The 22,201-nt window shown below is 48.3% G+C and overlaps 2 protein-coding genes across 4 annotated transcripts in view; one reads left to right on the top strand and one right to left on the bottom strand.

The window, feature by feature from the left end:
- Window positions 1-3,826: 3,826 nt before the first annotated feature.
- LRATD2 (LRAT domain containing 2) lies at window positions 3,827-15,786 on the bottom strand. 3 transcript variants are annotated; one of them, XM_028736158.2, is made up of 2 exons: window positions 15,333-15,786; window positions 3,827-9,489 (listed from the first exon to the last, which is right to left on the bottom strand). In XM_028736158.2, exon 2 carries the CDS (start codon window positions 9,485-9,487, stop codon window positions 8,609-8,611), a length of 879 nt encoding a protein of 292 aa, XP_028591991.2. In that variant the 5' UTR covers window positions 9,488-9,489; window positions 15,333-15,786; the 3' UTR covers window positions 3,827-8,608. The 3 variants fall into 3 exon arrangements, with proteins under 3 accessions (XP_028591991.2, XP_028591989.2, XP_028591990.2); XM_028736156.2 differs by having other exon boundaries at window positions 3,827-9,492; window positions 15,333-15,785; XM_028736157.2 differs by lacking the exon at window positions 15,333-15,786 and adding an exon at window positions 15,172-15,301 and having other exon boundaries at window positions 3,827-9,492.
- LOC114600252 (uncharacterized) overlaps window positions 9,916-22,201 on the top strand; it is a 30,075-nt gene continuing 17,789 nt past the window's right edge. The window contains exons 1-2 of the mRNA XM_077933622.1: window positions 9,916-9,979; window positions 15,034-15,369. Of these exons, the coding sequence (XP_077789748.1) occupies window positions 9,916-9,979; window positions 15,034-15,369 (400 nt within the window). The remainder of the gene's footprint in view (window positions 9,980-15,033; window positions 15,370-22,201) is intronic.

The raw sequence follows: 22,201 nt of genomic DNA, 5'->3' as shown, positions 1-22,201 counted from the left end.
GTGACAGAGAAGAGTTCGAGTTGAGCCTTGTCCCTGCTGTGCTAGCTTTCTGCAAGCGGTGATTTCCTCTGCAGAAGGCATGCCACCCCCGATCTGCACCCAGACGTAGCACAGACCGCCATGTGATCTCTGGCTGCTTTAAAACAGCTCCCCGCAACCGGACAACCTCCAGATGTTCTGAACTACGACTCCCATTCCTGATGCTGGGCTATCATGGCTGGGGCTGATGGGAATTGTAGCTCAGAATTACCCGGAGGGCACCAGGCTGGGGAAACCTAGCGTGGAGCAGCCCTCGCTCCAGACTAGCCCCAGGGATGTCAGTGACTTGTGCTGTACTGTGTAAACAAGCTACCCCTATAGTTGCAAGTTCTGCCTTAAGGGCTTCTTGCAACACAAGCTCCTTTCATTGAAAACACAGTGCTGTTGATTTTACTCAGCCAGCCAGGAATGGCGTACAGACCATCCCTTTTCAGTCATGGCAATGCACTCAAAACAAAACACACATGAGAGGTGGATGCAGCAGCAGCAGCAGGCTCCTCCCCTCAAACACTCATATGTATTAATTACACACATGCATTCCTGGAAAAAACAAAGCTCTCCATGGAAACAGTTGTATGTCTGCAGGGACCTTCTCAGGCAGTACAATGAATGCAGCCACATCAGGGTGGAGCCTACTGTCGCAACGCAGCCACCATCCCCGTTCCTCCATGAGGATGTCTGGAATAGAGGACCACTTGCTTTGGACAGAGAAGGTTCCAGCTTCAACCAGGTAGGGCTACAAAAGTCCCCAGCCCAAATCCCTGGAGAGCTTCTGCCAGTCAACGTAAACCTTCAGGTGTTTGCTAGACTCCAGCTGCCATCATTGCTGACCACTGGTGGGGGCTGTTGGGAGTTGGAGTCCAGCAACATCCAGAGGGCACCAGGTTGGTTACCACTGGTATAAACAGTACTGAGTGAGATGGCCCACTTGCCTGCATATTAAGGCAGTTTCTTGTGTTCCGTTTCCTATACCTGCATGGGCCTCTTTGCATATGCAAGGTAGCCTGAGCACTAAAACTTCTTGCCCTATTCGTTTCTCTTGAAAAATAGGGATAATATTGATCAGGCAAATATGCAGACAGGAGACACCATGGATACGATCCGCTTAGGTGCCTGGTGAGCTGACTTTCCTATCATCCCATCTGCCCAGAAAAAAACCAGGCTTTTCCTAGAGATGTGTCAGAAGGGCACAATCTTTGAATCAAATGGAAAGTGTGACTTGTTTCAAAAACAAGGGTTCTTTAAAGGCCTTTCTGCTTTCCAATGTCCTACGAATCACCACTTCCTGCAAGTCCAGACAGGCAAATGTTAAGCTACAGGCTAAAGGTTTCTTTTATAGTTTTTTTAAGTAGTGACCTTTTTAATAAGGCATTGGAAACCAAAGCCTAGTTGTGCCCAGGCTACATGCAAATGTAGATCCTCAAAGCACTCATGAGTCATCCCATTAGCACTAGCCAAAGCCAAATGATTCAGGGAAGGCAGAGTGGACTAAAGTGTCACCTTGACAAATAGGAAGTTAAGGCTCAAACATTCAAGCCACTTACTCCAGAGGAATCCCATAGGCATTGCTGGGGGGCAGGGACTCAAAGTTAAGCAGTGGAATTCAACACAGTGCTAAGGCCACATTCAGACCATACATTTGAAGCGCTATGATACCACTTTGAACAGTCGTGGCTGCCCCTCTCCACAGAATTCTGGGAGCTGTAGTTTAAGGAGGCTGAGAGTTGCTAGGAGACCCTTATTCCCTTCATAATTCCCAAAGTGCTTTAATAATTCACTCTTCACAGGACTCTCCAGGAATTGTAGCTCTGGGAGATGAATAGAGGCCTCCTAACAACTCTCAAAGGGACGCGGGTGGCGCTGTGGGTTAAACCACAGAGCCTAGGACTTGCCAATCAGAAGGTCGGCAGTTCAAATCCCCACGACGGGGTGAGCTCCCGTTGCTCGGTCCCTGCTCCAGCCACCTAGCAGTTTGAAAGCACGTCAAAGTACAAGTAGATAAATAGGTACCGCTCCGGTGAGAAGGTAAACGGCGTTTTCGTGTGCTGCTCTGGTTCGCCAGAAGCGGCTTAGTCATGCTGGCCACATGACCCGGAAGCCAATAAAGCAAGATGAGCGCCGCAACCCAAGAGTTGGTCATGTCTGGACCTAATGGACAGGGGTCCCTTTACCTTTAACAACTCTCAGCACCCTTAAAAAACTACAGCTCCCAGAATTTTTTGGAGGGGGGAAGATAGTTTAAAGTGGTATCATAGTTTAAAGTTTAAAGTGGTATCATAGCTCTTTAAATGTTTGGTGTGAATGTGTCCCCCCTAATGTGTTCTGCTACTGGGAGACTCCAGGAACACAATGGGGTTTTCCCCTCAAATCTACCCAAGAGGGTCAAGAATAACCCAAAAGCAGAACATGGGGGGAAGAGAAGGGAGATGATTCCATCGCTCCACTTAGTGCTAAAATTACGGTAGGTCCTACTAAGAGTGGACCCACTGAAATTAATGAAATTAGCCGTGTCTACTAGCTTAAATGGATCTACTCTGAGTAGGACTAGCACTGAATGCCATGTAGTGAAACAGAAGGCATAGCTGTTATCTTGGACACATATAATAGTCATCCCACCCCCACCCTTCACAGAAACTGAAGAACCATCATTGGTGATGGAACCTCCATGGTTCTTGGTGGGAAGCCACAGCAATTACACAACTGTAAGTGCAGATATGCCCACACAGCTCTACTCGTTCCCAGTTTGGGGCAGACCGGTCAAACCAAGGAGTGGAAAGCTCAAGGCCAAAGAACACACACCAAAGCGCAGGCCTAGCAGGCTATTCTTCAGCATCACCAACTCCACGTGTGGACAGGCAGGGAAGCAATGGACATTTGACCCAATCTGTGTCTACACCATGGCTGGGAGGACCTCCCATTCTCCCAGCACAGTGATGGCCAAACTTGGCCCTCCAGCTGTTGTTGGACTACAACTCCCATCATCCCTAGCTGTGGTCAGGGATGATGGGAACTGTAGTCCCAAAACAGCTGGAGGGCCAAGTTTGGCCATCACTGTCCCAGCGCCTCACCCAAGGGAGGTTTGCCTTGTGCTTTGAGCTCTTGGGACACCAGCAGCCCTCTTATTGAAGTGGAAACAGATCCTACAAGGAGAGAGGGGGAAGATAAGCATGTTTTCAATTAAGGGAGCAGATTATAGCCCCATCTGCAGCACAGCCCCCAGCATGGAGCTCCGAGGGCTGGTGCAGCGTTCATAAACCCGCAGGTGGCCCTGCTAGCTTGCAAACATCTGCTATCACTCCTGGTCATGCCATTCTGGTCGAGGGTTTAGAAAACAAGGAGCTATGGTATGACATGGGGTTAGTTCAGGTCTGTATGATTCGTCAGTCACCAAATTCCTGCCCCTACCCTAGACATGTATTGTGGCCCGCCATGGGGCTTGACACGCCTAATTTTGCTGCAAAAAAGAAAGTTTATTGAGGACCTAATGGTTTGTGTTCAGCTTGGCAGGTCTCAAATCATGTGGATCTACTCTCATTAGTAAGCAAGGTTTCCCCCCCGCTCCCCCTTATGTATATTACTCACAAGGTGCTAAATAGGAGAGTGACTTGTAGTGACCTCCTACACAGAATATTAAGGGGAGATGGTTACTACAGCTTCTTCCTATAATTTTCTGCTCTCCAGGGTGTTGTGGGGGCGTTTTTGCAGCCTCTCCTGATCTTTCCATCTGACCAACTCCATGCGCATTAAGCATTGTCAAGATAAAAGCATGATCATTCCAACACGTCAGTTAACAAATGAGTTTTGTTTAAACCTGAGCAGCTGTCCAACAATGAATAAGTATTTGCTTTTACAAATAAAGCACATCATGGTTTTTTGGGGGGTGGGGGAATAAAAGCTGATGAGAAAAAGGTCCTCCCCCAAAACCATCTTCAGTGTTTCGGACACACAGGGGAAAATAATTTTCACAGTAAAGTTACAGTTTAGTACCTTGTAGATACATAGATTCACAATTCTTTGACATCTATAGTTTCTTTTACAGTAGATTTATGACCTAGAAAATACTTTTAGATCACCAATGACAAAAATAATAACCGATTTGCAGGATATTCTTTTTTCTTTTTCTTTTTTTGCGTGTGAAAATAATACAACAACTTTCAAGAAATGTAAATATTCTCGTTATAGGCTTTCTTTCAAAAAAAATACTTGCGTAAGAAAATATAATTTTACAACCACTCGTCACATAGTGGAATAAATCTCGTCCTACACAAAACTGAGGACCGGAATCATTAATAACTTTATAGAATCGACTCTGGAGCCAGGATACAGTTGAAGGATTTAACGGGAAGCCAAGGCTCCGTTGTGCCTTTAATAGTGGTTTAATGAAAGGAGAATTGCAGCAGGTACTGCTTCTTCACCTGTTATGGCACCAAAGTGCTTGAAGAAGGTGTCATCTGCCACAACCCTCCCTTCTGTAGACTTGGGACAGAGGCCTCATAACGAAGGGAGAGCGAAGTTTTCAGGGGAAAACTCAGATCTGTGACCACCAGAAAAGCTATGGAGGGGAAAGGGGAGGAGGAACATGTGAGTGCTTAACCCAGGGGTCAGAAAGGTTTACTGGCCATGGGCTGGATCACTCCCATGGAGATCATCTGTGGGCCGGACTGGTGCAGAGTGAAATCACGTCTGCGCATGTCCACGGTGCCAGAAATTGCTTCTGCGCATGCCCAAGTGATTTTCGGCATCTGGACATGTGCAGACGCAATTTCTGGTATCTGTGCATGAGCAGATGTGATTTCCGGTGCCGCTCGGCAAGTCCCCGTGCTGCACCGGTTTAGCGCAGTGCGCGGGGGACTCACCGAGCGAGCAGTTCGGTTAGGGGGTGGCTCGTAGGCCGGTAAAACAGTCTTCAAGGGCCGCATCTGGCCCATGGGCCACACGCTGCCGACCCCTGGCTTAACCCTTCCTCCACCTGCTGCTTTTCTCCTACAATCCCTCCCCATTGTTTTCCTTCAGGCGACACTGCACAACACAAGTCTATGGATCAAGGGGCAGGAAAACAGCGAAACAAGACATCGCATCCCACCCACTGCTTCACCCGTTGAAACCACCCCTCTCACACACTCATCCCCTTGCCAAACAAGATGCAGGTTCCAGGATAAGCAATGGCTACTCCAGCATCAAGCCCAGTTCTGAGACATCGCCCTATTTTAGGGCATCCTTAAAACCTTTTATTCCACAGGGGGAGGGGGAGGGAAGAAGCCACAGATTTCTGGGGGGCACAATGACAGGAAGTACTCAATTGGTGTTCATAACTGGCTCGTGTATATAGGAAGTGCCCCCCCAATGCTCAGGTGCCATTTCCATCTCGCAAGGACAGAGACCAAGCCCACAGCTCACACCCACCAAAGGGACTACATCACCGGAAGCAGGATTTTTCCGGTGTAGGCAAGTGCACCGACAACAGCCTCAGAAGCATGCCAGGAGCCGCATCCTGCTCCTCATTGCCACCTTCAGATCTTGTGCATTGTGCACAGCTGTTTAGGGGGTCTCATGGTCTGGAGCACACGACTCAGAAGCTGGCCCGTGTTTTCCGACACCGGTGGCTTCCTCGAGAAATTATCGTGAACTTTCCATCATCTCAAAACGAAAAGCTCAGAAACTGGTTGGTGAAATAATAGCATTGCTATCCCTCCACCCAAAAACAAACAGTGATGCAACAGCCCACAACCCAGCTAAGTCAAATCAAGTGTGGGTTTGCTTGGAGTGCAAGAATCAGACAAGCGCTGCAAGTTTCTGGGGAGTTCTACATTCAGCAGAATGAAGCAGCAACTTTGTTTTCCTGGACTGTACTATTTCAAAGTAGGGGGGGGGCAATCACATATCTTGAGTGCCGCATTGGATAAGACTCTGTTTACGACACAGAGAAAATTGTGATATGAACATTTGTGGCGTGCGTCTTCTATGCTAAGGGAAGGTTTGTGTTTGTTCTGGGAAGAGAAGCATCCAATCATGTGACCCCCCCCCACACACACCTGCAGCCTAAAGTGGTACAGCCCTGGAAAGCCTCTACCACTTTTTTCTGTTGAATGTACAACCTGCTGTCTTCTTTGAGGTGCACCAATAACTTCAGGTTTGAATACTTCAGAGCAAGCCACTTCGGGATTACTGTTGAAAACGGCTTTCAGGATGCCATATTACGTTGGTTTAAGACAAATGATCTGGCTTGTGGGTTTACCTAGTTGCCGCTGCAACAGAACAGTGTATCCCAAAAACAGACAGAAAGTGTTGGGGGGAAGCTAAGAAACCGTTTCCTATGTGCTACAGTTTCCTTAACTTCAGAGTCACGACAACAGCATCAAACTTGAAATTCCTTTGCCTTCCAAACTACTCGCAACCCAAAAGTAGCTTGCCCTGGAACAGACCTGCTAACTCTCGTGGGAATACCCCAAAGTATGTTTCATGAGCGGGGCCGCCCACTCTCTCCAATTACATATGATCCAATCTTGCAATGGACAGCACGGCAAGGGAATCTTTTTCTGCATCAAGTAGTGGAGAACTGCAAGCTGTAAGAGAGCGGGGGGGGGGGGAGATATACTATATATTCTGCTTAATTGCATTGAAAAAACTTTGCTTCCAAATACAGTACTAATTCTTGCTACCTCAAGTCGATCTGGTGGCTCATTCAAGAAATAAGCTCTCTCTTCCTCGCCCCATTTGTGTGAAGGACCCTGTTGTGTTCTCTGAATGCTAGGAAGTGGGATGCAATTCTCAGGCAGAAAACAACCCATCAAGCATGGCTATTACATAAACCCCATTGAAGTGAAAAGAGCTTTCAGAAAACAGGGCCAATTCAATTGTTACCCTGCGCTAGCAAGCCACTACAAAGGAAGGCTTTGCATCTCTCTCCTTCTGCAACTACGATCCCTTGACGAGTCAAATGGCTTTTAAAAATCAGATCTATCACCAAAAGGAGAACAATTGCTCCCTCTTTCTTCCCCCAACAATATCGTTGTGGCGCAGCGGCACATGGGGATGAACTTAAAAAGGCTTCCGGAGGAATCTACGTGCAGCAGGTGAAGCCAGAACACAGCTTGAAAACCCACCATAACTTCAGGCAACAGATAAGCCTAGTCTACTGCCAAACCGCTACTCAGAAAGGGAGAGGGCTTTCTACGATCTGCAGATCTTACTGAGGTGCAAAGGGAAAGGGAAAGGGTGAAAAAACCCCAACCTTTCAGAAACAGTTTTCCTGGGATCCTGAAATCAATTTCGTAAGCAAACCAAATTGCAATACAAACTGATCGAGACAACCAGTTTCTTCCAAATCACTAAGATCTCCAAAAGCAATTAAATCAGGGTATGTCTGCCCTCCAAGCCAACTGTCATGCAAACCCAGAAATTTTGGACCCAGAGACCTTAAAAAAAAGAGGGGGAGCTATCAGTTCCTAGTGTGCAATTAAATTGTGTAGAATTAATACACATTTTGCAATAACATAGATGTGCCCAAACATTATGTGGCTATGAAGCCAATTCACATCCCAATGGTGCCACGTGGATTTAATCCTTCTCCCACTGCCACCAAAATAGTATGATCTCTCCCCCCCAAAAAAAACCCCAACTGGCCTGTGAGATATATTGAAAGTGGGTCATATGGCTCAACAGAATTCAAGGGAAAGCTTTGCCAACCATTTCAGTAGCACCCAAAGGAAATCTGCCCTGCTACCAGGAAACAGAAGCCAACTTTCTGCCAACATATTTTAGGCTCCTCGGTTAAAAGTGAAAAAAAGTTGCAACTGTCCTCCTACACCAGGGATGTGGAACCAGTAGACCTCTAGATGTTGCAGGACTCCAACACCCATCGTCCCCCAGCCAACATGGCCAATGGACAGGGATGATGGGAGCAGGAGTCTAATAACAAGGGCTCCTTCCAGAGATCCCACAAAGGGGAACCAGGAGCCTCCATCCCACAGCCTTCCAAAGGCTGGCTTCTCTTTATTAAGAAGCCAATGCAAACAGGCCAACAACCCCATTCTACAGCGTTAACAGTGATTTAGCCATTAGATCCTTGGAGGAATGGGGGCAGGGGAGGTTGGGGAGGCCAGGACTGAAATAGATTCCAGAAATGCCAATGCAAACTAGGAGGTAAAGGAGGGGGGAAACAGACAGCAGAGGGGAACTTTCCGGCTCTGCATTTTAATCATGTAGCCCAGAGCCACTGGACTTCACCCAAATTTAAAGCTGCAGGAGCTAAAAGCACAGACTTGGAGCCGGCTGGGGGAGAGAAAACCACACCAGAACAGAGAGGAAGGAAGATCTCCCTGAGTTTTAACCCTTGACCAAAAAAGAAAACAAAATAAAAAAGTAAAGTTGCTGGTTCTACCAAGCGCGGAAGGAGTTAAGTGCTAAAGTACAGACACTTAATCAGCTCCCCCCCCACACACACTTCCCTTCACATGTGATTGGAGTGAAGCCGCCCTGAAGCAGCCCAAAGGGGCTTATAACAGCTCAGTTTCTCCGCCTTCAGTTTTAATTGTGTCACCCAGGCTGGGCCCAGCGGTGCAAGCCCCGCTTACTCGTTGGCTGTCTGGGCCCCGGGATCCTTGCCGTCGGCGTCTTCGGCCGGCTTCAGGTGGCTGGACAGTTCTTGGAGGACGGCCACCTTCCCAATCTGGTCGTTCCTCCGCTTCTCCATGATGAGGTCCTCCAGACTCTGGAATTCCAGGGTGTGGCTACGCTTCTCCCCCAGCTGGATCTGCAAGCGGTATGGCTGCTTGCCTATCCGCAGCTCGCCGCCGATTTTGAACTCGCGCTTGCCGTAGCGGCACCAGGCAGCAAAGCACTCCGAGTTCCTCCAGCTGAGGTCACGGTCCTTGCAGCCCACCTGGTCCAGGGCGTTCCGCACCACTGTGGCCGGGCTCAGAGGCTTGTAGTGGTACAGCTGGTTAGCAATACGTCCCCGCCTGCCCTGGCTGGCGTCGGTCAGAAAGCTGTTCACTACCTCCAACCTGTGCAGGTGCACGACTTGGAAATCCCCAACGTAGACCACCCAGTGAGGGTACTGGGCCTGGCAGACAAACTCCACCACGTCCCCAGGCTTGCACCGGTTCAAAAGGTTTTCTGGGGTGTAGGTGGCCAGTTGGCCTCCTCCTTCCACCCCGTCGGACGTCGGCGCATCCCCAGAGAAGCTTTTCTGGTATATGCACTCGTCGCGGTAATAGATGGAACATTCCACTTCGTGAAGCCGGGGGTCGTACGGCTGAGACGTGGGGTGCTCTCCGCCGAGGTCGGGTGCCACGGAGTCATGTTGAGGCTCCACGTCATCGTCGTCGTTAGAAAATATGTAGGAGACCCCAATCCGGGGGCCCTCATCCCTGTCCATGCCCGTTGGGTCTGTGGTGGGAACCTCCTTGTAGTTTAAGTGCGTCAGCTTCTCCACTTGGTTCCCCATGCCTGCTGAAAGGAAAAACCAACAGAGGCATTAGTGCAGGTGGAATCCCCAAAAACTCACCCCTCACTTCACAGGCTGCAGAACTGCATGGCCATTTATCACAATATAGTGGTACCTCGGGTTAAGTACTTAATTCGTTCCGGAGGTTCGTACTTAAACTGTTCTTAACCTGAAGCACCACTTTAGCTAATGGGGCCTCCTGCTGCTGCTGCGCTGCCAGAGCACGATTTCTGTTCTCATCCTGAAGCAAAGTTCTTAACCTGAAGCACTATTTTTGGGTTAGCGGAGTCTTTAACCTGAAGCGTATGTAACCTGAAGCGTATGTAACCTGAGGTACCACTGTACTGCAACTCTTAGGGGAAAAGTGGGAGATCTTTTCCAACCCAAGGGTTCTTTCTGGGCAACATTTCAGGGGCCACATGCTAGCGATGGACAGGACCAGAGGTAAAACAGTGCAGGGCAATGGGTACAAATTTTACCCTTATCCAGTCGGTGAGTTTCTGCACTTGCTTCTCCATCCAACCAAGCAAGAGGCATTATCCAAGGAGACATTCCAGCTAGGCAAAACCACCCCATGAGGGCCTGAAGCTGGGCTGGTGCTCTAGAGAGAGCCCTGAGGGCCAGGTTGAAAGACATGGAGGGCCACATTCGGCCACCAAGCCTGAGCTCCCCCCCCCCCGCCCGGTGTTACAACCACCCCAGTGTCTCTAGTTCAGGCATGGGGGAACCTGTTGCCCTCCAGTTGATGCTAGACTACAGATTGCAGTGTCCCTGACCATTGGGCATGCTGCCCGACAGGGCAGGTTTTAGTCCAGCAAAATCAGCTGGACTGTCTGAGCTTAACCACCCCAAATCTAGCAATCATACACATGTCCAAAAGTAAGAGACTCTTTTGTGTAACTTGACCCCCAACTTCCACCCCTCCTTGATGAAAAGGAGCTCCTGGGAGCTGCAGCCTTGGGTGTCTAAATCCACCATCTGCTTCTGCTCTCCCTAAACCGCTTAGTGACCACTCTCAGGTCCAAACTATACCGGACCGGAGCATTTAAACCCAGGGCACCTCTACCCTGACAAACAGCAGCTCTGTAGGGCCTAATGCCAAGGATCTTTCACAGCTCTGCTACTTGAGATTTCTGAAGCAGAAATGCCAGCGCTTGCACCGGAGATCTTAGACATGCAAAGCATTTGCTTTAACACTTGTGTGTAGGTGGCTGAGCACCTCCCCTAACCCCTTGATCTGGAAATGTACCTGCAGAACAGGATAAAAGCTCCCCATACTGCACAGGCAAGTCTAAAGAGAATGGGGAGGGAAAAACAAAAGAGCAAACAAGTGACAGAGGAAGAAATATTTTTGGTTATGCACAGAACAGAGTTGTTGAAGAAAGATATTTCAGGCTTGAACTAGGCAGGATGTTAAATATGTCTTTGTGCTGAAACGGCTGTTTTTATAAAAATGCAACAAGCATCAGTTGAGTGTGGGGGGGAGGCTGGGGGTGGATTCCCCTTCCCAGCAAACACCAAGGCTAGAAAAGGGATTTTGCTAAAGACCTCAGCAGGAGAGGAGAGGGTCTCGTTCCCCCATCTGTTTGCTGCAATCCCCATAATTATCACACACACACATCTCAGCTGATGCTCGGCATTTCAATGCTTCATCTAGGCTCCCTAAGACCACATTAAGAAGATGTGGTGCAAAGGAACACAATGAGCAGCCAAGAGGAGTTGCTACAGAAAACATGGGATGTGTAGGATGAGATGCACATCGGTTTGGAAACTATAGGTGTGTGTGTGTGTCTCCAATCAGCAGTTTGAGCCAGTTCCAACTGTAGCAGGAAACAGACTTAAGGAAGTATCACATGGTGCAAAGGATGCTGGGAAAGGGAGCTCAGGTAACAAGTTTCCCCACCTGTTAGAAGAGAAGGGAGTTGCAATGCAACAGAGAGAAGAAGGGTTTGGATTTGATATCCCGCTTTATCACTACCCGAAGGAGTCTCAAAGCGGCTAACATTCTCCTTTCCCTTCCTCCCCCACAACAAACACTCTGTGAGGTGAGTGGGCCTGAGAGACTTCAAAGAAGTGTGACTAGCCCAAGGTCACCCAGCAGCTGCATGTGGAGGAGCGGGGAAGCGAACCCGGTTCACCAGATTACAAGTCTACCACTCTTAACCACTACACCACACAGAGACATGGGATGAATCTCAAACAGGAACAGGAAGGACTAGGCATCACAGAACAGGTGAGAGCCTGAAAGGTTACCACTTTGCCACCTGCCTAGGGTTGCTGCCTTGGCTGAAGAGCACACAAAGCAAGCACTTAACACAATGCAGAAGGAGGCCAAATTAAACCCGGCCGCTTTGACAAGGGATGGCTCCCATCTATCAGCTATGTAAACAGAAGTGATGCTGATGTCAGACCGCCAGCTGCTTGCTTATGGAGAAGCTATGGGCAGCTGAAGTCTTGGCATTGCACCCTATGATTCAGTTATTTGACAGTGTCCCCGCTCAAATTTTCCTCTTTATATGTGACTGATGCACACATGCAACACTCTGCAGGTTTCATTGGAGTTGATTAATGTCATTTTTTTGTAAAACCATTCAAATGTGGTAAAAAAAGAAAAGGCAACTGCTGCCATGATTATCCTCCCTTCCACCTACATCCGCCCACCAAATTATTTGCTACTCTTTGGGAAGGATGAATGCTGAGAGGATACTTGTCTCAATTTCATTGTTGCTAAATGAGACAATATCAGCATGCCATGTTACTTTATAGCAGTGTTTCCAAAACTTGGGTCTCTAACAATTTTTGAACAACTCCCACCATTTCTAACTAGCAAGGGATGATGGGAATTGTAGTCCCCAAACACCTGAAGACCTGGGTTTGGGAAACACTGCTTGATAACAAAGTTGGCAAAGCTGTGGCCCTCTGGACTCCAATTACCATCAGTCCTAGTGATCAAGGGTGATGGGAGTTGCAGTCCAGGAATGTCCAGAGGACCACAGTGTACCCATCCCTATAGAACAGAGTTTCACAAACTTGGGTCTCTCCAGTGGTTTTTGGACTACAAATCCCATCATCGCTGACCACTGGTCCTGCTTAGCTAGGGGTGATGGGAGTTGTAGTCTAAAACCAGTTGGACATCCAAGTTTGGGAAACCCTGCTATTGAGTAACAGGAGCAAAGCGACAGGCTCCTTAATCTTAACAAACTACCTACATCTAAAGAGGAGGGAAGAAGCTATCAGAGCAAGGAGAGGAACCAGAAAGGACAAGAGCTGCTAGCCATAAACCTGAGCATCTTATTTAAAGAACCTGGAGTCAAAGCAAAACCCACAACAACCGAGTCTCCAAAACAAAACAACCCTTTGTTTCTACTTCCCATAGCACTACCAGATGCAAGCTCCGGAAGAGGAGCTCTGGAGCAGTTCCACAAAGCAAAAAAGCTTCTACTGCATTACAAAGCTAGCCTTGCAGTCACACCAACATTTACTCTGTGGTGGCTTTGATGAAGGAAGTCAGTTGTTCTTTGGGGGGGGGGGGCTGTGGCAAGCATCAATAGCCAGTGTTAGAAAGTCAGATAGCTAGGCGCCAAATGTCTCCTTAAACCAGGGTTGCAGTCACCAAAATGGAATGTCTAGTTGGCATTTTGGGGAAAGACTGCTCTAATTTTTCAAATGAAGGACTGGCTGTGATTGATTCTTAATTAAATATCTGGCTAGTTTCAGATGACAACCTTGAACTTCAAGAAGAAAAGTCATTTGATCCAGGGACAGTCCACATATATATTAGCCTATTCTGGCCTCTTTTTCTTCATGGTGACATGGACCATTCATAACGTAAGAATATCCTTCACAAGTGTGAGCAGGGCAGTTGGGTGGGATAAGTGAAGACAACAGTTAACTAGAATGTTGTTCACTGCTCCTGCTCAGGCTGCACAGAAAAAGCATTTTGGTTCTTGAAATTCATTCCAATTGCGGAGATAAAATAGAACTGATTGAATTCTACAGGATGTGTTGCTTGTGTGTGAAAACAATCAAGACCCAAGGATCCCCAGACATGCACCTCCAGATGGTGGAGATGTCAGGCACCCAGGCATCTTCACCTGGTCACAAGTGGCCAATAGAAGCCAGGTACAAAATGTGCCTGGCTTATTTCTTAGACTGATCAATACCATGCTCTGGCAAGGCCTCAGAAACCCAGGGGGACCACAGAACATAGCAAGGCTAGAGCTTAGAGATGATCAGCTCTCCACACAGTCAGAGGCAAAGCAGGGTAAGTTTCAGGCTCCAGCCCCAGGCACACTTAACTTGTAAGCAAAATCTCACTTTGACTCTTGCTGCACAGAGTTTGATATCTGCATCATTCCATCGGCCGACTCCTGTGAGAAGGCCGAGCAGAGCCGAAGGGACCCAAGATGAAAATGCTGCTCTTGCTTTGCGTTTGATCCTGGGGGATTCTCAAAATTTACAGGGGTGGTCCCCCTTCCATCACTTATGCCCTTTCTAGTAAGAGCATCAGAAGGATGCTACTGGGTCAGACAGAGGCCCATCTGCCTGCTTCATCATCCCACTTCTGACAGTGGCTAGACAGAGGAAGGGCAACTGCTCAGTGGACAAGCACCTCAGGTCTCATGATCAGTCCCTGGTAGGGCGGTTCTTGGTAGTCATGGTAGTCCCTGTAGGATGGGTAGCAATGTCCCCTGCCAGTCGCTGTAAATGATACTGACCTAGATGACCAAACCATCCCAGGCAGCTTCCTATGTCTCTGAAGAGCAGATAAGGGCATGAAAAAAGAAGCAGCAGTAGAAATGGCAATTAAATGCCAGGATTAAAATTCTGCATTTCTTCCCGAGTCTCCAAAGCACTTCCCATACACCAGTGGTTCCCAACTGGGAGTTTGCGTAACCCACCCAGTAGGGACTGTGGTACTATCCACATAACAAAACTACCCAAGAAATATATATATAAAATTCAAAAGTGTGTGTGTGGCTTTTGAAAAATGGGGTCCACAGGACTTAGCTAATTAGGAACCACTGGCATAGACCATCATCATCTAATCAGTTCAGCTGACTACCCAGCAAGGTAGGCCATTCTCTCCATAGTGCCAAGGAGAGGCTGACGTTGGAACAGCCCCTTGTCAAAGGCCACCAGCGAACACTCTTATTGAGAAAATGAAGTCCAATTTCATTCAGTAAGACTTCATTCCAAACATTTAGGGCTCGTAAGGGGCAAGACACACATTCTCCTATCAGCGTTTTTATATACATATAAAAAAAATGCAAACGGGACTCTTACAGCGTTATTGAAGCGCTTCTTCCCGAATTGATTTGGAAAGCACCCGAAGGATAACCAAAGCCTTAAAATGCGACTCCACGTCTGGGCTAACTTTGCCTTTGCCTACGAGGGAGTGTTTGCCGGAGAACACGCTGAAAGCCCAGCCCAGTTGCCGGCCACCTTCGTTCATTTATCGAATCGCGGGTGAGTTTTCCCAGCGGGATCTTTTTCTCCGCGAGCTGCGCTCCCCCTCGCGCTCCTCCATCACATTCTTCCTCCAGCGATCAAAGTTTTTTGGGGGGTGGGATGGGGTGGGGGAGGGAGAGGAGGGGCGGGGTGCCGCCGGCGGCCACCAGGCTGCCCAGATACAGCCCGAGAGAGACGCGAGCAGCCAGCGGCAGCCCGAGAGAACCACTCACCTCTCCCGCCGCCTTCTCTGCACAAACAAGCCGGAGATCAGCCCAGGTGTGCCTGGCTGCCGTCACCTGATCCACTCCCCATACCTTCCCCCGCTCCTCCTATTCCTCCTCCTCCGTCCGGAGAGCGGCTGCTGGTGGCAGCGACGGCGCTGGAAACTTACCAAGCGACGACGCTGCTGCGAGACTCCTGGGGAGCCGGTTAGTCCGCCTGGTTCCTGAAGGCTTATTCGTCTCCCCTGGGGGGGGGGGGAGCAACAGCCAACAGAGAGTTGTGGCTTCCCCCCTCCAGCTCAGCCCGGCCGCAGGTGGCTCATGGTCGCCGCGCTGTGCGCTCCGGCTGCGCGCCGCGCGCCCGCCTGGCCAGCCGGCCTGAGCAACAAGCGGGAGCCGGAGCGGGTGGCTGGAGAGAGCGAGGCGGGCGCTGGAGTCCCCGGCGAGCGCTCGGCCCCCAGCATTTAAAGGCACGGCTCTCCCGGGAGGGAGGCGGGTGCGCGCTTTCTCGCCCGCCCGCTTTTTGTTTCCCAAACGCAGCAAAGTCGCGCGTCTTCGGTGGCGCTTCCTCCTCCGTGCGCCCTGCTCGGTGCGCGCAGCGCCGATCGCAGCCAGTGGAGGGAGCTTTGGTTTGGGGGCGGGCAAAGATCGTGTGGGGGGGGGAATAGAGAGAGAGAGAGAGGAGGAGGAGTTAAAGCAGCCGTTGGTGTGCGTATTTCTGTGCGTTGTTTTTATTTTTTTCGCGGGGAGGTGCTGCTCAAAGAAAAAAAAACCCCGAGCCGTATGCAGTCAGAATCGGAAAGTACCGAGTTGGTGCGGAGGTTGCCAACTTTAAAAAAACAAAAGCCCAGCCGCGCCGCCTGTGCCTTTAACGGGGAATTGAGCGGAGGGTGGAGGCAGACTGCTTCGTAAGCACATGAGAAGCTGGATCAGGCCATTGCATTAAAATATTTGAGGGGACCAGGTTTCCCCAAAGTTGATGGGCATTGCCATTTCAATGCACCGGGTCTTGTTATTGATTATGCAGGATGGCTCATTTAGTTAAGCACCCTGTTTTCCCAGATGTCCGTGGGAAAACCAGTAGGCAGGATTCGAGCGCAGCAGCACTCCCCTCCTGTGGTTTTCAGCAGCTGCTATCCAGAAACATTGTTCCTTCCAGCTGTGGAAGCAGGGCAGGTCTATCATGGCTAGTAGCCGTCGATGAATCCTCTCCTCCACGAATGACTTTTTTCTCCCTAAAAGCTTCGCCAGCTCTTCGTCTGTAAAATAAGGCTGCTGTTAAAAGCCACGCGCCCAGCCTAGGCTGGATTTCCCCCTCCCCAATCAAGTGGCGATGCTAATTGCCATCTCCCCACCCACCCCAATCAGCCGATGTAAAACATCGATTCGATGCTCCAAAATTAGCAGGCCATGATGTTTAAATCTCCATACAGTAAAAAGTATGTGATTCATAAGCACCAAGCTGTTTTTTTAAGGCACAGGAGGAGCCCAAGCTAGATGTAAACGACAACACTCACAGCTATGAGCAGGCCATAGCTCAGTGGTAGAGCACATGCTTTGAATGGGAGGGGGGCAGACATCTGCCCAAGACCCTGGACAGCTGCTGCCAGTCAGAGTCAATGATATTGGGGTCAGTGAACTGACCCCTGTTTCCTGTGATTGGTGTAAGTGGCACAGGATGCATAATTTTAAGCTAGCAGTTCTCGAACTTTTTGTGTGTGCAGACCACTTGACAATTGCTGGGGGTCTTGCTTTTCCTTTGGCATCTGTATCTTCATCGAAACCGATGCTGTGTTATGAGTGATATTCACAGGCCTTAGGCCAGGCTCCTGGGAAGGCCTCCTTTATAACGTAAAGTTGGGGGTGGAAGGATAGTTATATCGACTGGAGATTGATTGATTAATTGAGGATGGCAACATGGCCTTTTCTGTGGTGGCTCCCTGCTTGTCTCCCCTGGCAGGCTCTCCTGGCACCTTCCTTGCATATTTTGATGTGCCAGGCAAAAACATTCCTCTTCTCCCAGGCCTTTGGCTAATTAAGCAATCTATAGCCTTTAAATCATTGTGTTATTGTTTTCTTTTGTTACTATGGAATGAATTTTTATCTTTTTATATTGTAAACCATCCTGCCATCCTTGGATGAAGGGAAGTATAAATTCAATAAATTCAATAAATAATAATAATAATAATGAAAATTGCTGGCCTGTGTTCAGGAGGGCACTGCTAGCCAGTTGGATATAATCCATCCCTGGTGAAAACAACCTGGTTCTCCATTTTCACAAAACAAAAAAAAATTAGCAGCAGGGCCAAGTTCCAAGAAAGAAGATTCCGACTAAACACCAGGCCTGGGTCGAAGAAGCGTTTCAGTTTAAAGTGTTGTAAATTGAAACAGGGAAAACAGGTAGAGAAAAACTAGGACTCCACATCGCCCTCTGGTGGCACATACAATGCATATAAATCGCTTTTTCATCACCACTCTAGCTGAGTCCCAGGAAGAACTTTCTGATGGTAAGAGCTGTTCGACAGTGGAACAGTCCCCCACGAGAGGTTGTGGACTCTGCGTCCTTGGTGGGTTTTAAGAAGAGATTGGATCTGCCATGGATGCTTTAGCTGAAATTCCTGCATTGCAGGGGGTTGGACTAGATGATCCTTAGGTGACTCTTCCAACTCTATGATTCTTTCACAGTTCTGCAAGCTTTCCGTGGACCACTGGAATGGAGCGAACGAGCCGCAGCTTCTGACTTCTGCATATGCTATAAATGTTCCAGGCATATATATTTTTTGGACTGCGTTGTCTGCTGTCAAGTGGTGTGTGGGCAAGTGCTTAATTTCTAAAAAAGAGAGATGCCGGTGTTCAGGCCTATAAGGAAGCTCTGCCATCTGCCTTGTAAGCTCTGTACTTCCAGACAAGCAGGGATGCGCAGGATTTCCTTGCTTGGTGATGAAGGAAAGGCAAACTGCACGTGCTCATAAAAAGGTAAAGGTAAAGGTACCCCTGCCCGAAGGCCAGTCGTGTCCGACTCTAGGGTTGTGCGCTCATCTCACTCTAGAGGCCAGGAGCCGGCGCCGTCCGAGGACACTTCCGGGTCACGTGGCCAGTGTAACAACGCTGCTCTGGTGAGCCTGTACCAGCACAGCACACGGAAACGCCATTACCTCCCCGCTATAAAGCGGTACCTATTTATCTACTTGCACTTAAGGGTGCTTTTGAACTGCTAGGTGGGCAGGAGCTGGGACCGAACAACGGGAGCTCACCCCGCCGCAGGGATTCGAACCGCCGACCATGCGATCGGCAAATCCTAGGCACTGCGGTTTTACTCACAGCGCCACCCGCGTCCCCTGCACGTGCTCATAGGTAATCTTAAACACTAACAGGGTACACCTAAAACTGTGGCTCTGAAATTGGCACTGGATACCAGGGGGAGGGCTATAGCTCAGTGCCAGAACATCTGCTTTGCATGCAGAATGTCTCAGTGTCAATTCCTTGGCATCTCCAGTTAGGGCTGTGAATGTACCAAGTCTGGAATTCTGGAAAGCCTTTGTCAGTTGGCATAGACCATGGGTAGGCAAACTAAGGCCCAGGGGCCGGATCCAGCCCAATTGCCTTCTAAATCCTGCCCGCGGACGATCCAGGAATCAGCGTGTTTTTATACATGAGTAGAATGTGTCCTTTTATTGAAAATGCATCTCTGGGTTATTTGTGGGGCCTGCCAGGTGTTTTTACATGAGTAGAATGTGTGCTTTTATTTAAAAGGCATCTCTGGGTTATTTGGGCATAGGAATTTGTTCATTTTTTTTTTAAAATATAGTCCAGCCCCCCTGCTGAAAAAGTTTGCTGACCCCTGGCATAGAGAATACCGGGCACAATGGAGTAATGGTCAGACAGTGGTATTTTTCTAGGTGCCGGAACTCACAATTAACACCTCCCTCGTTGTCTTAGAATGGCAATGGCACCCACCTGAGAGGTGCCGGAACTGAACGCTGGCAAATTCCAGCTGAAAAAAAGCCTTGGGCCAGACTGCATGTAAGGCAGCTTTCTATGTTACTATCATAGGTGTAGGGGGAGCGGCTGGCACTTGCTGATCATTTCGAGATCAGTGGTTCGAATCCGCTCGACAGGGTGAGCTCCCGTTGCTCTGCCCCAGCTCCTGCCAACCTAGCAGTTCAAAAGCACACCAGTGCAAGCAGATAAATAGGTACTGCTGTGGCGAGAAGGTAAACGGCGTTTCCGTGCGCTCTGGTTTTCATCAAGGTGCCTCGTTGCTCCAGAAGCAGTTTAGTCATACTGGCCACATGACCCAGAAAGCTGTCTGTGGACAAACGCTGGCTCCCTCAGCCTGAAAGCGAGATGAGCGCCGCAACCCCATAGTCGCCTTAGACTGGCCTTAACCATCCAGGGGTCCTTTACCTTTTTGAACTATCGTAGGCGAACCAGTTCTTGGGGATTTGTTCAGCCTTTCACCTTTTTAAGTCTTAACAGATGGCGTATTTGAAATGTGATCTGCTATTTATTTATCGTGGAAGACAGGAGTGCCTGGCATGCTCTGGTCCATGGGGTCATGAAGAGTCGGACATGACTAAACGACTAAACAACAACAAAATTTATTTATCATGCATTTATTTATTTGCAGATTTATAAAGTGGCACACAATAGAATAAGATAAAAAACAACACCAAATGAAATATTACAAACTCGGTGCAATTAAAAACAAGTGTGCAATTATTATTCCATGAAATGACTGGGGCAGACTTCAGGGAAAGCCTTCTTAAACATTAAAAATGTATTCAGTGCTTGCCTAAATGACAACATGATACATGCTTGTCAGATATCTAACCGCACTACACTATGCGGGTTCTTTTGCGTAGAGGTGGTAAGCTGATGCTACTGTGAGTTGTAGGGTTTCTGTAGACACAGAATCAGAGAACTGTAGAATTGGAAGGAACCCTAAGGATCATCTAGTCCAACCCCCTGAAATGCGGTCATCCAGCCTCTGGTTAAAAACCTCCAGTGAAGGAGTCAAATGTCAAACGTGCTCTGGTTAGAGTTGCCACCTCTCCCTCCCTCTCCTTCTGCCATATTTCCCCCATTCCTTATACAGTGGTACCTCAGGTTACATACGCTTCAGGATACATACACTTCAGGTTACAGACTCTGCTAACCCAGAAATAGTGCTTCAGGTTAAGAACTTTGCTTCAGGATGAGAACAGAAATCGGGCTCCAGTGGCACGGCAGCAGCGGGAGGCCCCATTTGCTAAAGTTGTGCTTCAGGTTAAGAACAGTTTCAGGTTAAGAACGGACCTCCGGAACGAATTAAGTACTTAACTTGAGGTACCACTGTATTTTCTCTTGGTTAGCTTCTTGGTCAGGAGTTCATATACAGAGTGCAAAAGGGGTTAGGTTAAGGTGGGGAGGTGGGATCAGCTAGGAAGCAGGTGTGGTGGGCTTGAGAACGAGGAGAGGGCATGGTACCATGGAAGCAAGTCATTATGGACTAGATTCCAGTCCATCACTGGACACTTTCAAAATTGTGTGGGATGCCCACATAGGAGATAGCTTGGGAAAGGATGGAAATGGGGAAGAGGAAAATATTTGTTTGCAATAAAATGTTAATAAAACAATGACAACAACAACAAAAATGATGATTTTGCAAGATCTTTTGGTTAGGGCTAAGTTTTTGATGGCCAGAGTCGAGCATTAACTGGAAATTAGTTTTAATATCTGTTTTATAATTTATAGTAAGTGTGATTTTTAAATAAAAATAAAATTCTCCACCAAGCCATTCTCCCACATAAAATAGATGAAGAAAGCAGTACAAAAACAGCACCTCTTATTTGATTCCAGTAAGTAATAAAGGCCAATTGCTTTGCCAGCACAATAATAAACCGCAACACTCAGTATTGTTCTGCTTCTGAGGTCAGAAAGGGACAGAATATGGTCACCTGGTTTGTGAATCCGAGATGTTATATCTGGCTAGCTAATGCTGGCTGTGTGTATTTCTGATCATGCCATAACTCCCCATAACTCCCCATGCAGCAACCAGGGAGAATCGCCTCCCCTCAAAAGGTCTTGATTATGCTACCACTCAGTAGCATAATTTTATATGCTACTGAGCATAATTTTACCACTTTTATATATTTGAACATGGCTATCATATCACCCCTTAACCTCCTCTTCTCCAGGCTAAACATGCCCAGCTCCCTTAGCCGTTCCTCATAAGGCATCGTTTCCAGGCCTTTGACCATTTTGGTTGCCCTCCTCTGGACACGTTCCAGTTTGTCAGTGTCCTTCTTGAACTGTGGTGCCCAGAACTGGACACAGTACTCCAGGTGAGGTCTGACCAGAGCAGAATACAGTGGCACTATTACTTCCCTTGATCTAGATGCTATACTCCTATTGATGCAGCCCAGAATTGCATTGGCTTTTTTAGCTGCCGCATCACACTGTTGGCTCATGTCAAGTTTGTGGTCAACCAAGACTCCTAGATCCTTTTCACATGTACTGCTCTCAAGCCAGGTGTCACCCATCTTGTATTTGTGCCTCTCATTTTTTTTGCCCAAGTGCAATACTTTACATTTCTCCCTGTTAAAGTTCATCTTGTTTGTTTTGGCCCAGTTCTCTAATCTGTCAAGGTCATTTTGAAGTGTGATCCTGTCCTCTGGGGTGTTAGCCACCCCTCCCAGTTTGGTGTCATCTGCAAATTTGATCAGGATGCCCTTGAGTCCATCATCCAAGTCGTTGATAAAGATGTTGAATAAGACCGGGCCCAAGACAGAACCCTGTGGCACCCCACTAGTCACTCTTCTCCAGGATGAAGAGGAACCATTGATGAGCACCCTTTGGGTTCGGTCAGTCAGCCAGTTACAAATCCACTGAGTGGTAGCATAGTCAAGACCGCATTTTACCAGCTTCTTTACAAGAATATCATGGGGCACCTTGTCAAATGCCTTGCTGAAATCAAGGTAGGCTACATCCACTGCGTTCCCTTCATCTACCAGGCTTGTAATTCTGTCAAAAAACGAGATCAGGTTAGTCTGACATG

The sequence above is a fragment of the Podarcis muralis genome, chromosome 8 (assembly GCF_964188315.1).
Source record: "Podarcis muralis chromosome 8, rPodMur119.hap1.1, whole genome shotgun sequence".
NCBI lineage: Eukaryota > Metazoa > Chordata > Lepidosauria > Squamata > Lacertidae > Podarcis > Podarcis muralis.
Note: the sequence above shows the minus strand (reverse complement) of the source record. Positions and strands in the feature narration are given on the sequence as shown.

Coding starts and splice junctions, on each gene's coding strand:
- LRATD2 (XM_028736158.2), bottom strand. CDS start 9,487: ATGGGGAACCAAGTGGAGAAGCTGACGCACTTAAACTACAAGGAGGTT.